Source organism: Papaver somniferum, unplaced genomic scaffold, assembly GCF_003573695.1.
Source record: "Papaver somniferum cultivar HN1 unplaced genomic scaffold, ASM357369v1 unplaced-scaffold_107, whole genome shotgun sequence".
Lineage (NCBI taxonomy): Eukaryota > Viridiplantae > Streptophyta > Magnoliopsida > Ranunculales > Papaveraceae > Papaver > Papaver somniferum.
In genome coordinates, this window is record NW_020619603.1 from 12397586 (window position 1) to 12413515 (window position 15930).

Below are 15930 nucleotides of genomic sequence, written 5' to 3' on the forward strand. Positions count from 1 at the left end.
ATGATAATTGGGGCACGATCCCCATCCGAGACCATTATGAATTGTATCGGGTTAAACCAAACCCTTGTGCGAGAAAATATCTTATCAATGTCATCACGAATGGTAATCAGGACACTAGTCCCATGCGAGGAAACATCTCCTCGCGACCATCAAAAGGATCCTTGAAATCCTCTCGACTTGTGTTGTAAGAGGTTATCTGGCCAAATAGGAAGCTGATCACTTCCTGGACTTATAGCCCGTAACTTGTCCAAGGAAGAAAGAGATACCACTATGATGATGAAGTTAGGGGCAAACCTTGACTTTGGCTTGCAAAAGATATAAGCTCTTAATCTTCCAAAAACCAAAGGGGGAAGTATATACCCTCGATACTTTCATATTGAGGCAACCAGTAAGTCCTCGGGGAAGGACTTCGGATTACGATCCGAAGAAATTTTGAGTCCCCACAGAAACAAGCCTCCAATTGGAGCACGAAGTAAGACCTCAGACTCCACTCCGAAGGAATTCAAAAAAATCTTACGTCCACAGGAGTTGAGGCAAACAGTAAGTCCTCGGGGAAAGGCTTCGGACTACCATCCGAAGACATTTTAAGTCCCCCACAGATACAAGCCTCCAACTGGAGCATGAAGTTAGACCTCGGACTACCATCCGAAGGCATCTAATCAATCGTGCGGCATCACGATTTTAGTAAGTCCTTGGGGAAAGACCTCAGACTGTACCTCCACATCGGAAAGGAGCATGAACTCATACCATGACAGTGGTATCGGACTGGAGCATCGTCCTGGCCTGTTCACCCGATCTGCTCGGACTCACAAGCTCACCTCAGAGCAATCTGAAATTGTTTGACAAGACACCACAGCGATTAAATAACTCGCATAAGACTTTTTACACCAAGCTGAAGGATTCAAAGCTTATCTATCCTCCACTTATCTCAATTTATTTCATTTCATTGAAAGTATTTTAGATTTTTTCAAAAATTTATCCTCTCAAATGCTAACAGGAGCATATATATTGACTGTCATACCTATAAGGAAAAATCCTCATCGCTCGGAGCAAGGAGCAAGCTACAGATGCAAAGGCAATCAGCTAATTGTCAAAACAACTAAGTATCACTTACATTAAGGAACTGTTAACTGTGCATTCCACTAATTCTTCTCACATAATGCTTAATAGCTTAATATGCTTAAATAGATTAAATATTCCTGAATACAAATTATTCATACCATAAGCATGCTCAATGATATCAAATATCTTATTTCATCTTTGCAAATGCAAAAGACCTTGAACTGTTATTATCTCTTACAGTCGTAGCATATATGCTTTGAACCACAATACTTAATCACTATAATGTGATGCTTGCGAAGCCAAATCTTTAATTTATATTCTTGCAATATAGCAATTACTACTCTCTCTTGAGAAGCAGATACCCATGATGGTCCCGAGGAGCATTATGCCAACCAAGCTAGGCAGAGCTGGAGCACAGACTGCCTAGGAGCAAGCACATCGATCACGAACACAAGGACTGCCTCCAGAACTTCACACAAGAACATGGGCAACTATTAATACTTTTAAAAGCTGGTTATATTCTTCTGTGAAGTTCCTTCAGCAACAAAGGTCAAGGAAGCTCGGTACCACACACCATCAACTGAAGTCATGAACTAACTCCAGCAAAGAATCAAAGACCAAGAATTGAGAGCGACCTGGTACTATTACTCGGAATCGCAACTCGAAAGTCTACATCGTGTAGCACAGATCACAGATCGTGAAGCACAAGCATCGCAACAACTAACTCGGACGACCCCAACCAAACACTCTACATAAGTGAAGCCTAACTACAAGCCAGATCGGAACCAAGCATGTTCAGAAATCTCGCTCAGCCACTTCTCTCGTCTTCAAAGCCATACCGAGGTTGATTTGCTTAAGGATTATTGTTCCAACAACCCTCAACCAAAGGAGCAAAATGTGATGGCAAAATATCAACTCGCTACGTGGCGCAAGATTAGGAGCCAAAGTATCTTACTATGATACACCCAACTACACTACGTACACCCAACTACTTAGTCTTATCCTATCTAGTCAGCCCTAAGGGCGTAAATGTAATTTGATGTAACCTCCTACCTATAAAATAGAAAGATAAATAGGTTAGTGAGGATGGTCGGATAGCCAAGGCTACTCCCCTCTCTCTCATCTGGACTCCATAGGTCTTCTTCTTCCCAAGAGCTCCATGAGAGTCTCCAATGGAGATCTTGTAAACACCTCACAACATAGTGAAATCCGTGGATGTAGGTCACCATTGACCGAACCACGTAAAAAGGTCTGTGTCTCCTTTACTTTCATGTTCTTTTATCTTCATTTCTGTGTGTTTGATGTATTTTGATGGTTAAGATCATCATGGGTGTAGGCATTAGAAAAGATGCAGGTACACACTTCTCTGGGTATTTGATCATCATAATTTGGTTGACATATATGCGGTTTGAATCGCCCATAGCTGCTCGTTAATCGCTGGACTACTCTTAGTAATGTTTTTCCCAAAGACTATCATTTTCCATGGTCAGAATTTGATGTCCAAAGTCTGAAGTCAAACCAGATTAACTTCTTAGAACGTGGGGACTTTGGATAATTTAGTCCATAATCATTGAATGCAGATTAGTTTGACTATTTAGAAGATTATAATGGTTCAGTTTAATATTTGGGTAAACAAGTACAGCAAACATTGGGTCGATCGTAGATTCACTCATAATGGCTAAATTAAGGCTTTCATATTGCAACTTGCAAGTTAAAAAGGATGCACCATGGCGTCATGGCTTGCGTATCATAGTCTCAAATATCAAAGCACACGTAAAAGAGGATTTTTTTTTTTTTTTAGCAAACCGGTGGATTCCATGTCTGAAAACCCTAATCAATAACATATATACAGACTCGACGTGAGTTACTTCTAGTTGGTTAACGCTGACTCTCGGTTGTTTCCGTTGAATGCATAGGCTAGAACGAAGGAGGCCTTATGTTTTGCTTGGATTCGTTGAAGTCTAGTTCATCCAATGATGATTTTCATGGTTGTTTTCCTTTTGTTTTCCTAGCAATCATCCTATCTAGGTGCGGATTCTGTAAATTTATATGGCACACTTACATTTCTTAGTGAGTTGGTGCTTAGTATGTTTCCGTACATTATCCAAGAAATCTTTAGAACATGTATGCATATTCGGCATTCATTAATGTAATATTTTGATAACAATCACAATGGCGATAATTTATTTGCACTTTTCATCGACTTTGTTACTTGAATCTTCAAAACCCAAGCAACAGAAAGAACAAAAAAAAAAACAAAGAACACACTCCTACTGAGTGAGTACTGTTGAGCCAAATCAAAATTCAAATCACTCCTACTGTTCATCTTCTTCCCCAATTTTTCTAATACAGACCTAATAAATTATTCTAGTTAAGAAACAAATAATAGAATGAAATCCCACTGTCAACATAGATAACTAACAATCATTTGAAGAATGAAAAATCAATAATACAAACCATAGTTTCGGTGTTTCACAAAGAAATTCAATTGACCAAGTTACTTAGAATAGAGCACCAGATACACATCGTCTTGAGAATTTATGGACAAGGGAGAGAATAGCATATGAATCATTTCCATCACTTGCTTTTTTGGCAGCCTGGAATGTGTCCTTTGCCTCTACTAAATCATCATTTTGAAGCTCTAAGCTCCCAAGCATCGACAAAGCATTGGGACATTTCTCATTTATCCCTAATCTATGAGAAAGGAACAATCACACTATCAAGAGTTATTGCCACGGTTAAGAAATGAATAACGTGCAACCAGGCAAAGAGAGTTGGTTAGGGAATTTTGTCGAGGCGTGTTTCTGGTGATGAAGAGGTGTCAACTGCTGGTGTTTGCTCCTCAATGTATAGCCTCTTTTGTACCTGAAAATACAAATCCAACAACTACCCATCAATTCTAAAGAGACACAAACTCTAAAATCAGAATCAATCATCTCTATTTATCACACAATCGACAACAACAACATCACTTGGTGGCTGTTTTCATGGGATGAAACATGAGTTTTAAATTGACTTTTTTCTATAATACTCTATTCAAATCTGAAGTAATCTCCACTCCAAATCCGAATTAGATACTAACCCATATTTCCTAATCTATTAATGGATCTTAATATTGGTTCATCTGCTCAAATAATCCACAAATTTAACACACAACAGACCTGTTTTCTTAGCTATTTTCTTCCTCCAATTTCTCCTCAATCGACTCATCTGCCTGATCACTCCTTCAATTAATTCATCTATCTAATTCATTTGACTACGTATATCTAGTAGAAGAGGGAAACAGTTTGCGTTGGAGATAAAACTAACTTGGGGATTTTGAGTCCGCCATTAAAACTAAATAAACGAGTACAGTCTTGTTATTAAACATTTTTTTTTTAGTTTATAGTGTTACGGATTGAGAAGGCTAATTAGGTAATAACGCCACTTTTTCTTTGACTTCTTCAATGACAATTGACCATACTGTGGACCCTAACGGAATTATAAACGGCATGGGCATTTAATTAAAATTGAAAAAAAAGTGGTTATTTTCTTAAATAGCTTTCCCCACATGGGCACTTTCTTAAGTTTCCCGAAAAAAGAAGAACACACACACAAAGTATGGGATGATCAAGTGTAGCACTGATTTACTCCGTTATGAATTTGTCAACACAACAGCAGAAGCACACAACGCTGCTTTTATTGTGACTTCGACAAACACCATTTTTCAGCACGGGATTTGGATGTGGACATGGTTCTTTCTTGCAAAACCGTTGTTCTAACAGAAATGTACTCTCGGGACATGTCTTTCCACACCGTACTCTACAGTCGTCGCAAGTTTCAGCGCTGTGTGCTTGCTTAACAATTCCTTCATTTTTCTGGCAAGTTCTCGCAAACTTTTGGGCGAACGCTGTCCCTACATTTACATTCAAAGTACTGTTGTGTATTAGAGACTACAGATGTTCACTAAAGTTAAATCAATCTAAGAACAACTTGATTTATCTAATCAATTGATCAAAAGCGGAGCTGAATGCTTTTATTGCTTCAAGAGAAAAATCATAAAAATCAACCATTAGAGCAGTCTACTACTATAAATCGATCAAGAAAGAGAGGTTCACTTACCAGAAAAGCTGGACAAAACGATCACGACGCAAAGAAAACTAACAAAAAAGGAGAACTAATTTTTGGAGCCATGCTTTTTTGATGTATGTAGCATAATGCCAGTGTCAACTCTCTTTTATGCTTCTGTAGTCTGTACCTTAGTAGCCAGGAACGTCAAAGGCTATCTGGTATCTCCATGAGATTCGCGGTTCTGCGTTCCCAAGTGAGAAACGTGTTAGGAACGCGTTCCTAACATGCAAAAAACGCGTTCCCAACATTAAGAACCGTGCGATTCCTAGCATGAATGAAGAGAACTGTTGGTATCTGATTTAGGGTTTGCTTTCTTTACACAGCAGCGGAGGCGCAGTTTGGTTTCATTCTTAAAGGAGAAATCTACACTGTTTAGAAGGATACGTCCATTGAGATTAGGGTTTAACTTGTTACCCTTGATTATCCAATCTAACGGTTGTTGCGTGTCCATTAACTGCGTGTGTTATTGTGACACGTGAAATATTTCCCTTCCAAAACCATACGGGATCTTTAATTGCATCAGTTAAGTGTCCTTAAACGTTGTTCTCCGTAGATGATTGATCCAACATAAAAAAGACTATCCTCCGAAGTGGATTACTTTACAACACAAACACCTGATGTTATCCCTCCATCCTCCCCTCCACCTCCACCTCCACCTCCACCTCCAAGTTCACAAGAACAGGAAACACTAGCACAAATGTGAGTTCAGAGTGCTCGTAACAAACACAAGAAGCAAAAGAGGTCAATGAATGAGATATATTCCTGCACTTAGGTCACATTTGCTAAATATTTATTTAGTTGTCTTATTTCTTGATTACAATATTGGAAAATTGGTAATATAACTAATATTTCTGGAAAAATATAATTCACGCTCCCAACTCGCTTCCGGTGTCTCATTTTTTGAAAATTTTACGATCCCCGCTTCTGTCCTCGCTCCCGCTCCCGATATCGTTTCCGTACCTGGCTACTAAGATTTGTACCTTTCTTTCTATAGCTCTTTTCTTCTATCCGGAGAGTTTCCGGTTTCCACAAAAAACCCTAATTTTATTTCTCTTTTAATCTTTTAGAATAGAAATATTTTTAGAGTACACCCGTCTGTGACATACGCTGTAACGCTGGTATGCACGTCATTATAGCGAGCTTAATTACTATTTTGCAAAAAAAATCTATCGGTGTGAAAGTGAAGACGAACAGCTTATCAGAATAGCCATCAATAAACAAGTGACGTATTTCTTATCATTTTTTGAAATGTCATTCATATTTGTTCACATCAAGCATTACTTTGTATTTGGTCCCCGAAAGTGACCCTAAGATCAGACCACAGGTTCCAGAGAAGAAGTTTTTTAATGGTGAAAGTTTGACTGTCAAAGACAAACCACGTTAGTTATACTATAAGTTAATGCGTAAAACAGGTTTGACAGTGAAGTTCAATACAAATGTACAGATAAGAACTAGGTGACATTTAATGGATAAGAATGATTGAAAATTTTCTATTATGCGCCAATTAATGATCTCATTATCTATAAACAACTTGTATTATAGACTCATCTAGTTACTAAACCGGCTCGCAAGAGAGTGAGTTGCACGTTAAATTTTAGATCTCGACTAATAAAATAAGAAAGTTAATTGAGTCAATCAGATGTCATATGTCGGTCCATGTACCCTTCTTCGTCGAACCTCGGCTAACTTGGGTACTCATTTCTGATCACTGACTCGTCGGCGAACATCGAATTAAACGTCTGTGTGGCCTAAAGCAATATGATAGGCTAAGCAATAAATTTCCAGGGGGCTTTTGAAGCCGAAAATGGGTTATTTGTCCAAATATTTTTAAAATACGGTTCAAATGAACAAAGTAAAAATTATTATTGGTGGAATGGACACAAAAAATAGGAAAAATGAAACTGGATTCATCCTGCCTTAAACTTAAAAAGGATGGAGGATGAAACTAGATGCATCCGGATATAAATTAAAATAAAAAAAAACATTTAAAAATTGGTAGGATGAAACTGTTTACGTCGTAACTATTTTTACATTTTCGTCCATTTAAACAGTATCAAATTTCACATGTTCATTTCACCCATAAATTGTTGATTTTGATCTTTTTAACTAATTTTATGCTTTCCAACTGTCATCATTACAGCTGGATTACTTGCAGTGGACTTGCTCGGGTGTTTCACATGGTTCTGTCAAACTGAAACAAAGCTAGATTAATGGGGTTTGACAACCGGTTGAAGTAAATGCACAGTCCAAAAGTAAGGAACTCGCTCCACCCCGCTTGGTGAGCAATAAGCATGGACGTTGTGAGTTTTACATCATTTTTCATGAATATCGTGATTTTGTACTTACGTATGTAATATTTGACAATGGAATAAATCTAATTTCAACTTCGTGCACCTTGCAACTCAGTTACTTTTAATAGCAAATCGTAAACACAACGTTGTTTTATTTATTCCGAACGTATGATACATATAAGATCTGAGATCACTTTATGAAGAGATGTAATACATGAGTACGACTACTACTCCGTGATATATTCATTAACACAACAGCAAGAGCATGTGACAGAAGTAGTATAGGGACTTCGAACAGTACAAACGCCATTTTTCAGCACAGGATTTGGTTGCGGACATGGAGTTGTAATGCAAAACCTACTTTCTAATAGGAAATATCCCTCAGGACATTGTTTGCCACATTCTCCTCTACATACATCGCAATTTTCAGCTGCTTTGACACCCTTAACAATCCCTCCGTTGTTCTGGCAAGTTTTAGCAAACGTTTGTGCTGATCCCGTCTCTGGATTTACATTCACATAACATACTAATTAGGAACAAAACGAGAGATTAAGAGAAACTGAATATTGCAGATAAATTATTCTTATCATTGACTAAGTACATGTATTCCTATTACTTACCAGAAAAAAAGCTCAGAAGAACGATGGCGATGAAAATAAAACCAACGGTAAAAGGAGAACTGATTCTTTGTGCCATGGTAAATGTGTAGTATTCTTGGTTTGATGCAGTGAGCTAGTTCTTGCAAACTCTGTTTTCTGTGATTGAATTTGTGTAAATCTATGATTCTTTTATAGGGTATCCACTTTAGAGAGATATTATTATTTTCTGCTCGGTTGGGATTTTTCAGCTAAGAAGGAAAGAGTAAGTACTAAAAAAATAAAAGTCAACAGTCAAATAACCTACAATTTGTCAGCCATTTCAATATCATATATCAAATGAAAAACCACCGCCCGCCCGATTTTCTGCACTAGTTAATGTTTATCATGACATGTCACTCCCATTCTTTGATTTAATTTCGAGAATTATATAACAAAGGCGAGGTATTTTTACCGTGTGGTAGTAGGAAAAAACTGTAAACAACCTGACCAATAAAAATATTAGTACTAATGCATGGAATTACTGATACTCTCCAAAAAAGAGTGCACAAAAAATTACTCTGCCGGTGGAAAATGACGAATAACCCACCGAGCGAACCGTATTGGTGACGTCACTGCACAGGGAGAGAGCATTGGTTATAAAAAGCTATTTTAGTGGGAGTGATGCTACGATCACGCCCAAAAAAACGAGTAAAATCCCGTAAGGGGATCCAACAAACAAGAGGAATGCTTCTCTGCATTTGGATGTGGAAAGGTTGAAATGGGTCCCAGGTAATTTGAGGGAGGGGATAAATTCCTGTTAAACCTAGCATTATTGATTTTAGTTGTGAACCCACGTTAAACCCAATTTCCTATAAAGTTGATCCTACGACTAAAGCAGGTAATCAGACCAAGTTGGGATGTGATCACGAGGTGACTTGATGTATGCACAATTTATCCTCAAGTTACAGGGTGTATGCGTCACTGATGGCGTATCACTGTCTCACATGTCATTGACCCGATGCATCGAAGATTGTTTGAGGCTTTTAGTATTCGACGTGAACATTTGATCAAACTAAATTAAAACTCACTGATTCCTGAGATGATATAAATGAGTTCTAGAAGATACAGGTTAGGGTAAAAAATGTGGGAATTGCCCAGAGGCGAAGAACAAGAAAAATAGATAAGAGCATTCATCAGCAATCGTCATCCTTTGTGAAGCCAAAATATTTGAAGTTAGGAGGGGAAAAAGAAGAAAAAAAAAGGGAAAAAAAGAGTATCGAATCAAGGGTGGAAATTGTAGTCAACTCACTAAACAGAACCGAGCCTAATTTATCCATTGGATCATACAATTGCTAATTCAATTCACTTTACCTTCAGGTACGTAAATTTAATACACGATTTCTTCTAAACCGGGAAAAAAAAATTCCTTCTTCAGCTTCAATCGTAAATTTTTTTCCCTTTTTTTTTCGCCCAACTTCAATCGTAAATGGAAAACTAGAAATATCCTTTGGAACTTTTAGAAAACAATCAACCATCTTTAAATGTTGTTGTATTATTGGATCTTGTGTTATGAAGAGCCCAAAAACTAGCAGTTTACTAATCCAACAGATCAACTTTATGATGAGGCACTAAGGATATAAAACATTTATTTAAGCAATAATTTTACAAGTTCTAAACAAAGATTAACCCAACTCTAAACCCGCTCTGAAACATATATATACACGAACTCCTTTAAGATGATACATAAACGATAGTGATTTGGTTTGTAAATAAATTATAAAAACAAATAATATAGTAGAAGCTAAACAACTAACGGGCTCAACTCCTCGAAGCTTCCAAAACTTGAAAGACCATTGCCACGTGCACATCTTAATCTGTTTCTGAAAGTGAAAGTGGGAATTGAGTGAGCACATCATCCCTAAAAGGAGTTCCCGGTAGAAATAACATCTAACTTTCAAGTAATCATTGGCATGATTTGGAAAACAGTACATGTTTTCCTAAGCACTAAAAGGCCACCAACTCACTTCAAATAAACAATCATGTATATGGAACAAGTTCCTTCTCTGAGTAATAATATTGATGTCAATTCCACGCTTAGTGGGATAATATTAATGTCAATTCCACACCTAATAAAACTTAAACATAAATATAAAAGAAGGGTGAAGGAGCATATCCTATATACCACAAATGGAAATTCTTATTTCCCACAACATTGATAAATACGAACAAAACATTTTTTTATCCTTTCCAAATTATGGAAAGATTAAAAGAACTAACAGAACTTTCGGAATTCAAAATCAAACAATGCATGGAATTCAAAATCAGAAAATGCATGAGTTTGTTAAACATTGATTTTTGTAAAAGAAACTGCAATAATTATAAAAGAGTTATTGTAAGTTCCTACCTCTTTTAATGACAAGCCACGCCTACCTCGAGATCTTTGATCCACTGGTTGATCCTTGAATCGATCGTTGTTAATAAAGATCAATTTTTAATCATATAACCACTCTAAGAGTTTAGCCAAAAGGATCACACATGGCTCATAACAAAATTTCATACAAGTTCCAGTTATAAGGTAAGTGAATTATCTAATGGTTCTAAGCGTAATTATGGTTCTACACCTCTTTCAATCTCTACCTTTAGCATATTAAAGGTTTACTAGTTCAATTAGGTTGGTTTTCGAGTCCATTTGATAGGTGTTATAAATATCTACAACTTTGTAGAAGGAACCAAAGGTCAATTCGGACCATAAAGGTCCAATTCATGTTCAAAGGGAAACTGGCTCTTTGTCCAATTCATGTTCAAAGGCCCGTTAAATTAAGATCTAGTCCATCTGAGTCAACTAACGGTCTCTAACAGCCAAATAGGTCAACTGACGGTCAACGTCTAAGGTCAGGTCAACGGTCAAGGTCTATGGTCAAAGTCAATATTAAGTCAACAGTCCATTGGTCCAGGTCAAGGTCCACTGAGTCAAACTGATAAAACTCCGTCGGAAGAGTCAGACAACTGACTGGGATATCTGATTCAGGCTTAAACATGCCCAAGGTCAAAGCACATCCTAATGTACCAAGCTAGCTGAGCAATTTTTTTTGAAATTCAACAACAATATCAATTCATGCAACTTTACACACTCAAGGATAAAATCTAAATTTGTGAAAACTCGTAAAGTTATTATTTTACCCTCCGTAAACAAATTGATAAAACTTTTTCATCCGGTATCCAAAAGACACGTTCGAGTAGTCAAATTCGCCTAACTTTTCGATACCTATTCAATGATACTAGTTTCGTATCTAAATTATTTTTAGATTATTTTTTATTAATTAAAATCTGTATTAACTAATCGAGTTGATAACGACAAAAACGTCTCTTGATTGGTCTATAGCGTTGACGAGCTTGAGGGTCTTTACAGTGTTACAAACCAGGGAATGATCACCATTGTCCAGGGATAGTTGTCGTAACAAATATGTTCCTATAATATTTCTTGAGAGCATTTGATGATGAGATTTAAGCCGTTGGGTAATTCTAAAATTTTCTAAGATGTGTTCTTGATAGATGTTGTAGTTTCTGATGTTGAAATATGAACCGTTCGATAATTCAATAGTATTCCTTGTGATACGTTCTTGATGAATGTTTTGATTTCGGATGATGAAACCTGAACCACTAAATAATTCAGTAGTGTTCCTCGTGACACGTTCCTAAGAGATTTTCACTTCAAAGGAACTTAAGAAAAGGTGATATTTCGTGTATCTTCCCAGAGTCCTCAAATATTCAAAAATAAAAAAGTAAGACCAAAAATGTAAAATATGAACAAAAAAAATACCGTTTATGTCCATGAAATGATGACGTACGACTGCATGATGAATGTGGTAAGAACAACTTTTTGGAGTGCACTAATAGTGCGTTTCAAATATTGGCCAGTCATCTGGAATCATGTTCACAAGTCAATACTACACAATCAATGATCAATAGTACCTTTTTCGAAGGAGTGCACCCATGTACTTGACTGGTAAACAATGCGTAGTCAACTGGTCAACGTTGCGTCAGGCAGTCAATTAGACTCAATGAGTCCTCGTTTGACCAAAACTATTGCGAAATGTCTATTGTGAAGGGTAAAAAATGTATAAAACCATTGCCAAAAGTTCAAGTTACTTTTGGAATTTGTTGACAAGGAACAGTAAATGCAATAATTTCACCATTTTTTAAGTATGTTCACGACCAACAACTCCATTCCTGATGGATTAGGAAATTCCAGCTGCTTAATAAATCAGCTCTCAAAATCTTTGACTCTCCAAGAATTGTTGAAGAGTGAATGTGGCGGAGGGGTACCTATAAGGACACTATGATGTCTTAATGAGTACGAGTTTACTGTAGGTTTTTATTGGGAGAGGAGGATAAGAAATGTGTACTTTTCAAGGAATTTTACCTCTATTTATAGGTTATAGCGGAATTGTATCCAGGTCAATATTCATCTGGATAAATTTTAACTATGTGTCTGGACCAAATGCTTTCCGGGATCATACTGATCCAAACCAATTCCCCATTTTTGTAGGAATCTCTAACATTCGAATATGAATATGTACCTGGTCTTCTCAGTAAATGATCTCCTCCCCCTTTTTGAGCGATCTTTTAGGTTTGAATATTTACTTAGTCTACTCAGTAAATGATCCGCTCCCCCTTTTTTGAGGGATCTATCAAGTTTTAATATTTATCCAGTCTTTTCAGTAACTGATTTTCCTCTTTTTCAGAGATTTATAACTTCCACGTTCGAATATGTACCTGGTCTTCTTAACTGATTCACATATTCCTTGGAATACAATAAATTTAGTCATTTACTGTAGAAGGATAATTGTTGACTGGTTTATAATCATCCTTTCATATCTTTTAATTAACAGCAGTGCTATTTGGCTCCTTAATTTCCACCTCCCTATTCTCCTCCCTACAATCTAAACTCCACATTAGAGGAATGGTGAACCCTACATGAATCTGAATGCAGACCTCGATATAGATGTGGGAGTTAGATTATAGGGAGGTGAATAGGTTGGTGGAGAATAAGGATCCAACTAGCATTTCTGTTTAATTAAGGGACAAATACTTATCTTCATTAGAATTATTGGGCAGTAGCAGGGCCTATACACAGAACTATATGGTACAAACACTAATAGATCTCCTAAGAGTTGAGAGGATCATTAAATTCCCTTACTTCCACATCCGTAGGTTGTTTCTTTAACTGGTTATTCCATTTCACATCTTAAAAATCAACCACCTTTGTATTTGGTTAGCAGCAAATTAACTTGAATGCCATCTTATGTGACAAAAAAAAATGATGTTGGAGGTGTGATTTTGGAGTTGAAATTGGTTGAATATATGAAATGAGGTTATGATTGTTGGGTGAACATAGGCGTTATTAATTAGCTGGAAAACGACCGACCATGTCAATGATAAACGAGATTTGTCTCACAGTCAACTGAGGCTCTGGCGAGTTTGGGTTGATCGTCCCGGAATGAACCGCTCATCTCATGTTTATGGTCGGTTCAATCCGAGAAGCGATGGGAAATCTCCCAAATATGAACATTTGAAAATCTTTTTCCTTATTTTGGAACGATTTTTTGGGGACCATGGTTTTATTTTGGGTAAATACATTAGAAGTAAATCTAGATCACCCCTTATCTAGATATTTATATTAATACTTAAATTACCCTCCTGATTAATTTTGGGTGATGATTAGTTAGTGTTAATAATAGTTAATGTAATGATTAGTGAGATGATTAAGTTAAAGATAATTAGTGAGATTAAAAAATCAGATGATTTTTTTTTAAAGAAGTAGAATTATTGAGAGAGTAAAGTTAGAGAAGATGAAGAAGGAAAACATGAAAAACGATGGATTTTACCAACCATAACCGGAGGAAGGGTATTTGGGTACCCAGGTAGGCTTCAAACTTAGATAATATTGGTTGAATTGCTCCAAACTTTCAAAAAAAATGAAATTTTTTATGTAGATTTGGGCCAGTTCGGTTATCATATGTCAAGAACATGTAAGCAAACACACCTGAAAGTGTAGTTCGGTTACGTTTTCCAAACACGCAGGTTACCGAACTCGCTCGTTAATGGAGGTTTTGGTCGTACAGTGTAATGCTCGTTAATGGAGGTTTTGGTCGTACAGTGTAACCGAACTTTGAACTTAACAATTTATTTTGGTACATATAGTGTGTTCGCTTAGTTCGCAAACTTCAACGCAACCAAGTTCCCAACCGAACTGCAGGTTAAAAGTAACCTAGTGTTAGAAGTTCGGTTGGTTCGCAAACTTCAACGTATTTTGCGAATCAACCGAACTGGGCTTATATATGCATATATGCAATTAGGCAAACATTCGGTTACTACGAAATTTATTTCTTGGCGAATTAAGTAGAATTCGGTTACGAAGTTTCAAAGATAGAGTTCGGTTACAAAGAAAACTTAACATTTTTGCGAACGAACCGAACTTGTGGACTTCTCATTATTTTCGTAAACTAAAGCTCGGTGATATCCTTATTTTGCAAAGGAACCGAACTTATGGAATTGTATTGTTCTAATACAAGGAGTTCGGTTAAAAGTATTTTTTTGCGAATCAACCAAACTCTGAGTTCGTTTAAGAAAAAATTAATTCTTGATAACCGAACTTTTCTCTGGAAAAAAACCCTCCATTAAACCTCTCTGCAACTTCCATTTTCAACTCATTTTAATGATTACTTCTCATTTATTCAACCAAAAACGAATGACAAGTAATTGGTTTGTGATAATATCTTTGTTAATGTTTTAAATTAAACTATATATATATATATATGAGTATAAAGCGGAAGCAATCGAGCGGATCTCCGCGCTCTGATACCATATTAAATATGAGTGTTGAGGGATGAATTTGATTCTGGTTCTAACCGTCTTAGCTTACACCAAATGACCAAAAAGTAGAAAGCGGAAGCAATCAAGCGAATCTCTGCGCTCTGTTAGCATATTAAATATGAGTGTTGAGGGATGAATTTGATTCTGGTCCTACCCGTCTTAGCTTACACCAAATGACCTCACACTTCCACCTGTGGTAAGAGAGAGAGTTGTCCTTCCGTTGTACCTTGTCCTTTATTTTATAGCCTTTCCTAAAAGCCCTTCCTTTACTTCATCCTGACACATGTCCTAACTCCTCTTAATTAAGTAACCTTAATTCCATTCTCTAACATAACCTTCCTCTTCTTCGTTAATTCCTCCCTTGTCCTTCCATCTTCATGGGTATTTACTACTTGGACTTGGGCTTAGTCCTCATGTCCGCATACCATGACCCAAGATCACCTCTATTCTTAGAGGCACCCCAATTCGTTAAGGGGTTATTTTTTCATGTATCAACATTAGCCCCCTGACTATTGGATTAATTATCGGGAAATCCAATAATCAAAAATGGATCTTTTTGGGCGCCTCCTTGCTTTCATAGTGAATTTAGTTATCTCATTGAATACATGATCGTAGGTGACGTTCCAACTCCCTATCGTGAAGAACATCTCTTTCTTTTCAGTTTCCGACGGTTACTGATTCCCACTCATAACTGCCACGTTCGACCGTCAAGTCCCCTATATATAGAGCGCTCAATTTATTTATCCTCCAATATATTTATTTCTTCTCTACTTCTAAACACACCCATACACGCGCCATGTCTAGTAGTTCTTCTATCGGCTCGTCATCTGATGAAAGAAATGAGTCCGATCAACCTAGTAGTGTAGGATCGGAAGAGGCATAACATCCTGAGGAGGTCGTCCTGCTCGCCCCAGTGGATTGCAGGTTATATACGATCGCTGAGTCTACGAGAGGTCCTTCTTTGAAGCGCGCGCTAAGGTTAAGAAAGTTCCGTGGAGATAAGCGTGTTTTCC

At 37.1% G+C, this 15930-nt stretch overlaps 1 protein-coding gene and 1 long non-coding RNA gene across 2 annotated transcripts; both read right to left on the reverse strand.

Moving 5' to 3' along the window:
- Window positions 1-3359: 3359 nt before the first annotated feature.
- LOC113327691 lies at window positions 3360-5470 on the reverse strand. Its single transcript, XR_003349145.1, has 3 exons — window positions 5164-5470; window positions 4224-4957; window positions 3360-3927 (listed from the first exon to the last, which is right to left on the reverse strand). It is a non-coding gene; the product is annotated as an uncharacterized LOC113327691 (long non-coding RNA).
- A 2112-nt stretch (window positions 5471-7582) lies between these two features.
- Window positions 7583-8311, reverse strand: LOC113327694. Its single transcript, XM_026574838.1, has 2 exons — window positions 8084-8311; window positions 7583-7965 (listed from the first exon to the last, which is right to left on the reverse strand). Exons 1-2 carry the CDS (start codon window positions 8157-8159, stop codon window positions 7691-7693), a joined length of 351 nt encoding a protein of 116 aa, XP_026430623.1. The 5' UTR covers window positions 8160-8311; the 3' UTR covers window positions 7583-7690.
- Between the last annotated feature and the right edge of the window lie 7619 nt (window positions 8312-15930).

Coding starts and splice junctions, on each gene's coding strand:
- LOC113327694 (XM_026574838.1), bottom strand. CDS start 8,159: ATGGCACAAAGAATCAGTTCTCCTTTTACCGTTGGTTTTATTTTCATC. Junction 7,966..8,083: donor TCTTCTGAGCTTTTTTTCTG/GTAAGTAATAGG, acceptor ATGTAAATCCAG/AGACGGGATCAGCACAAACG.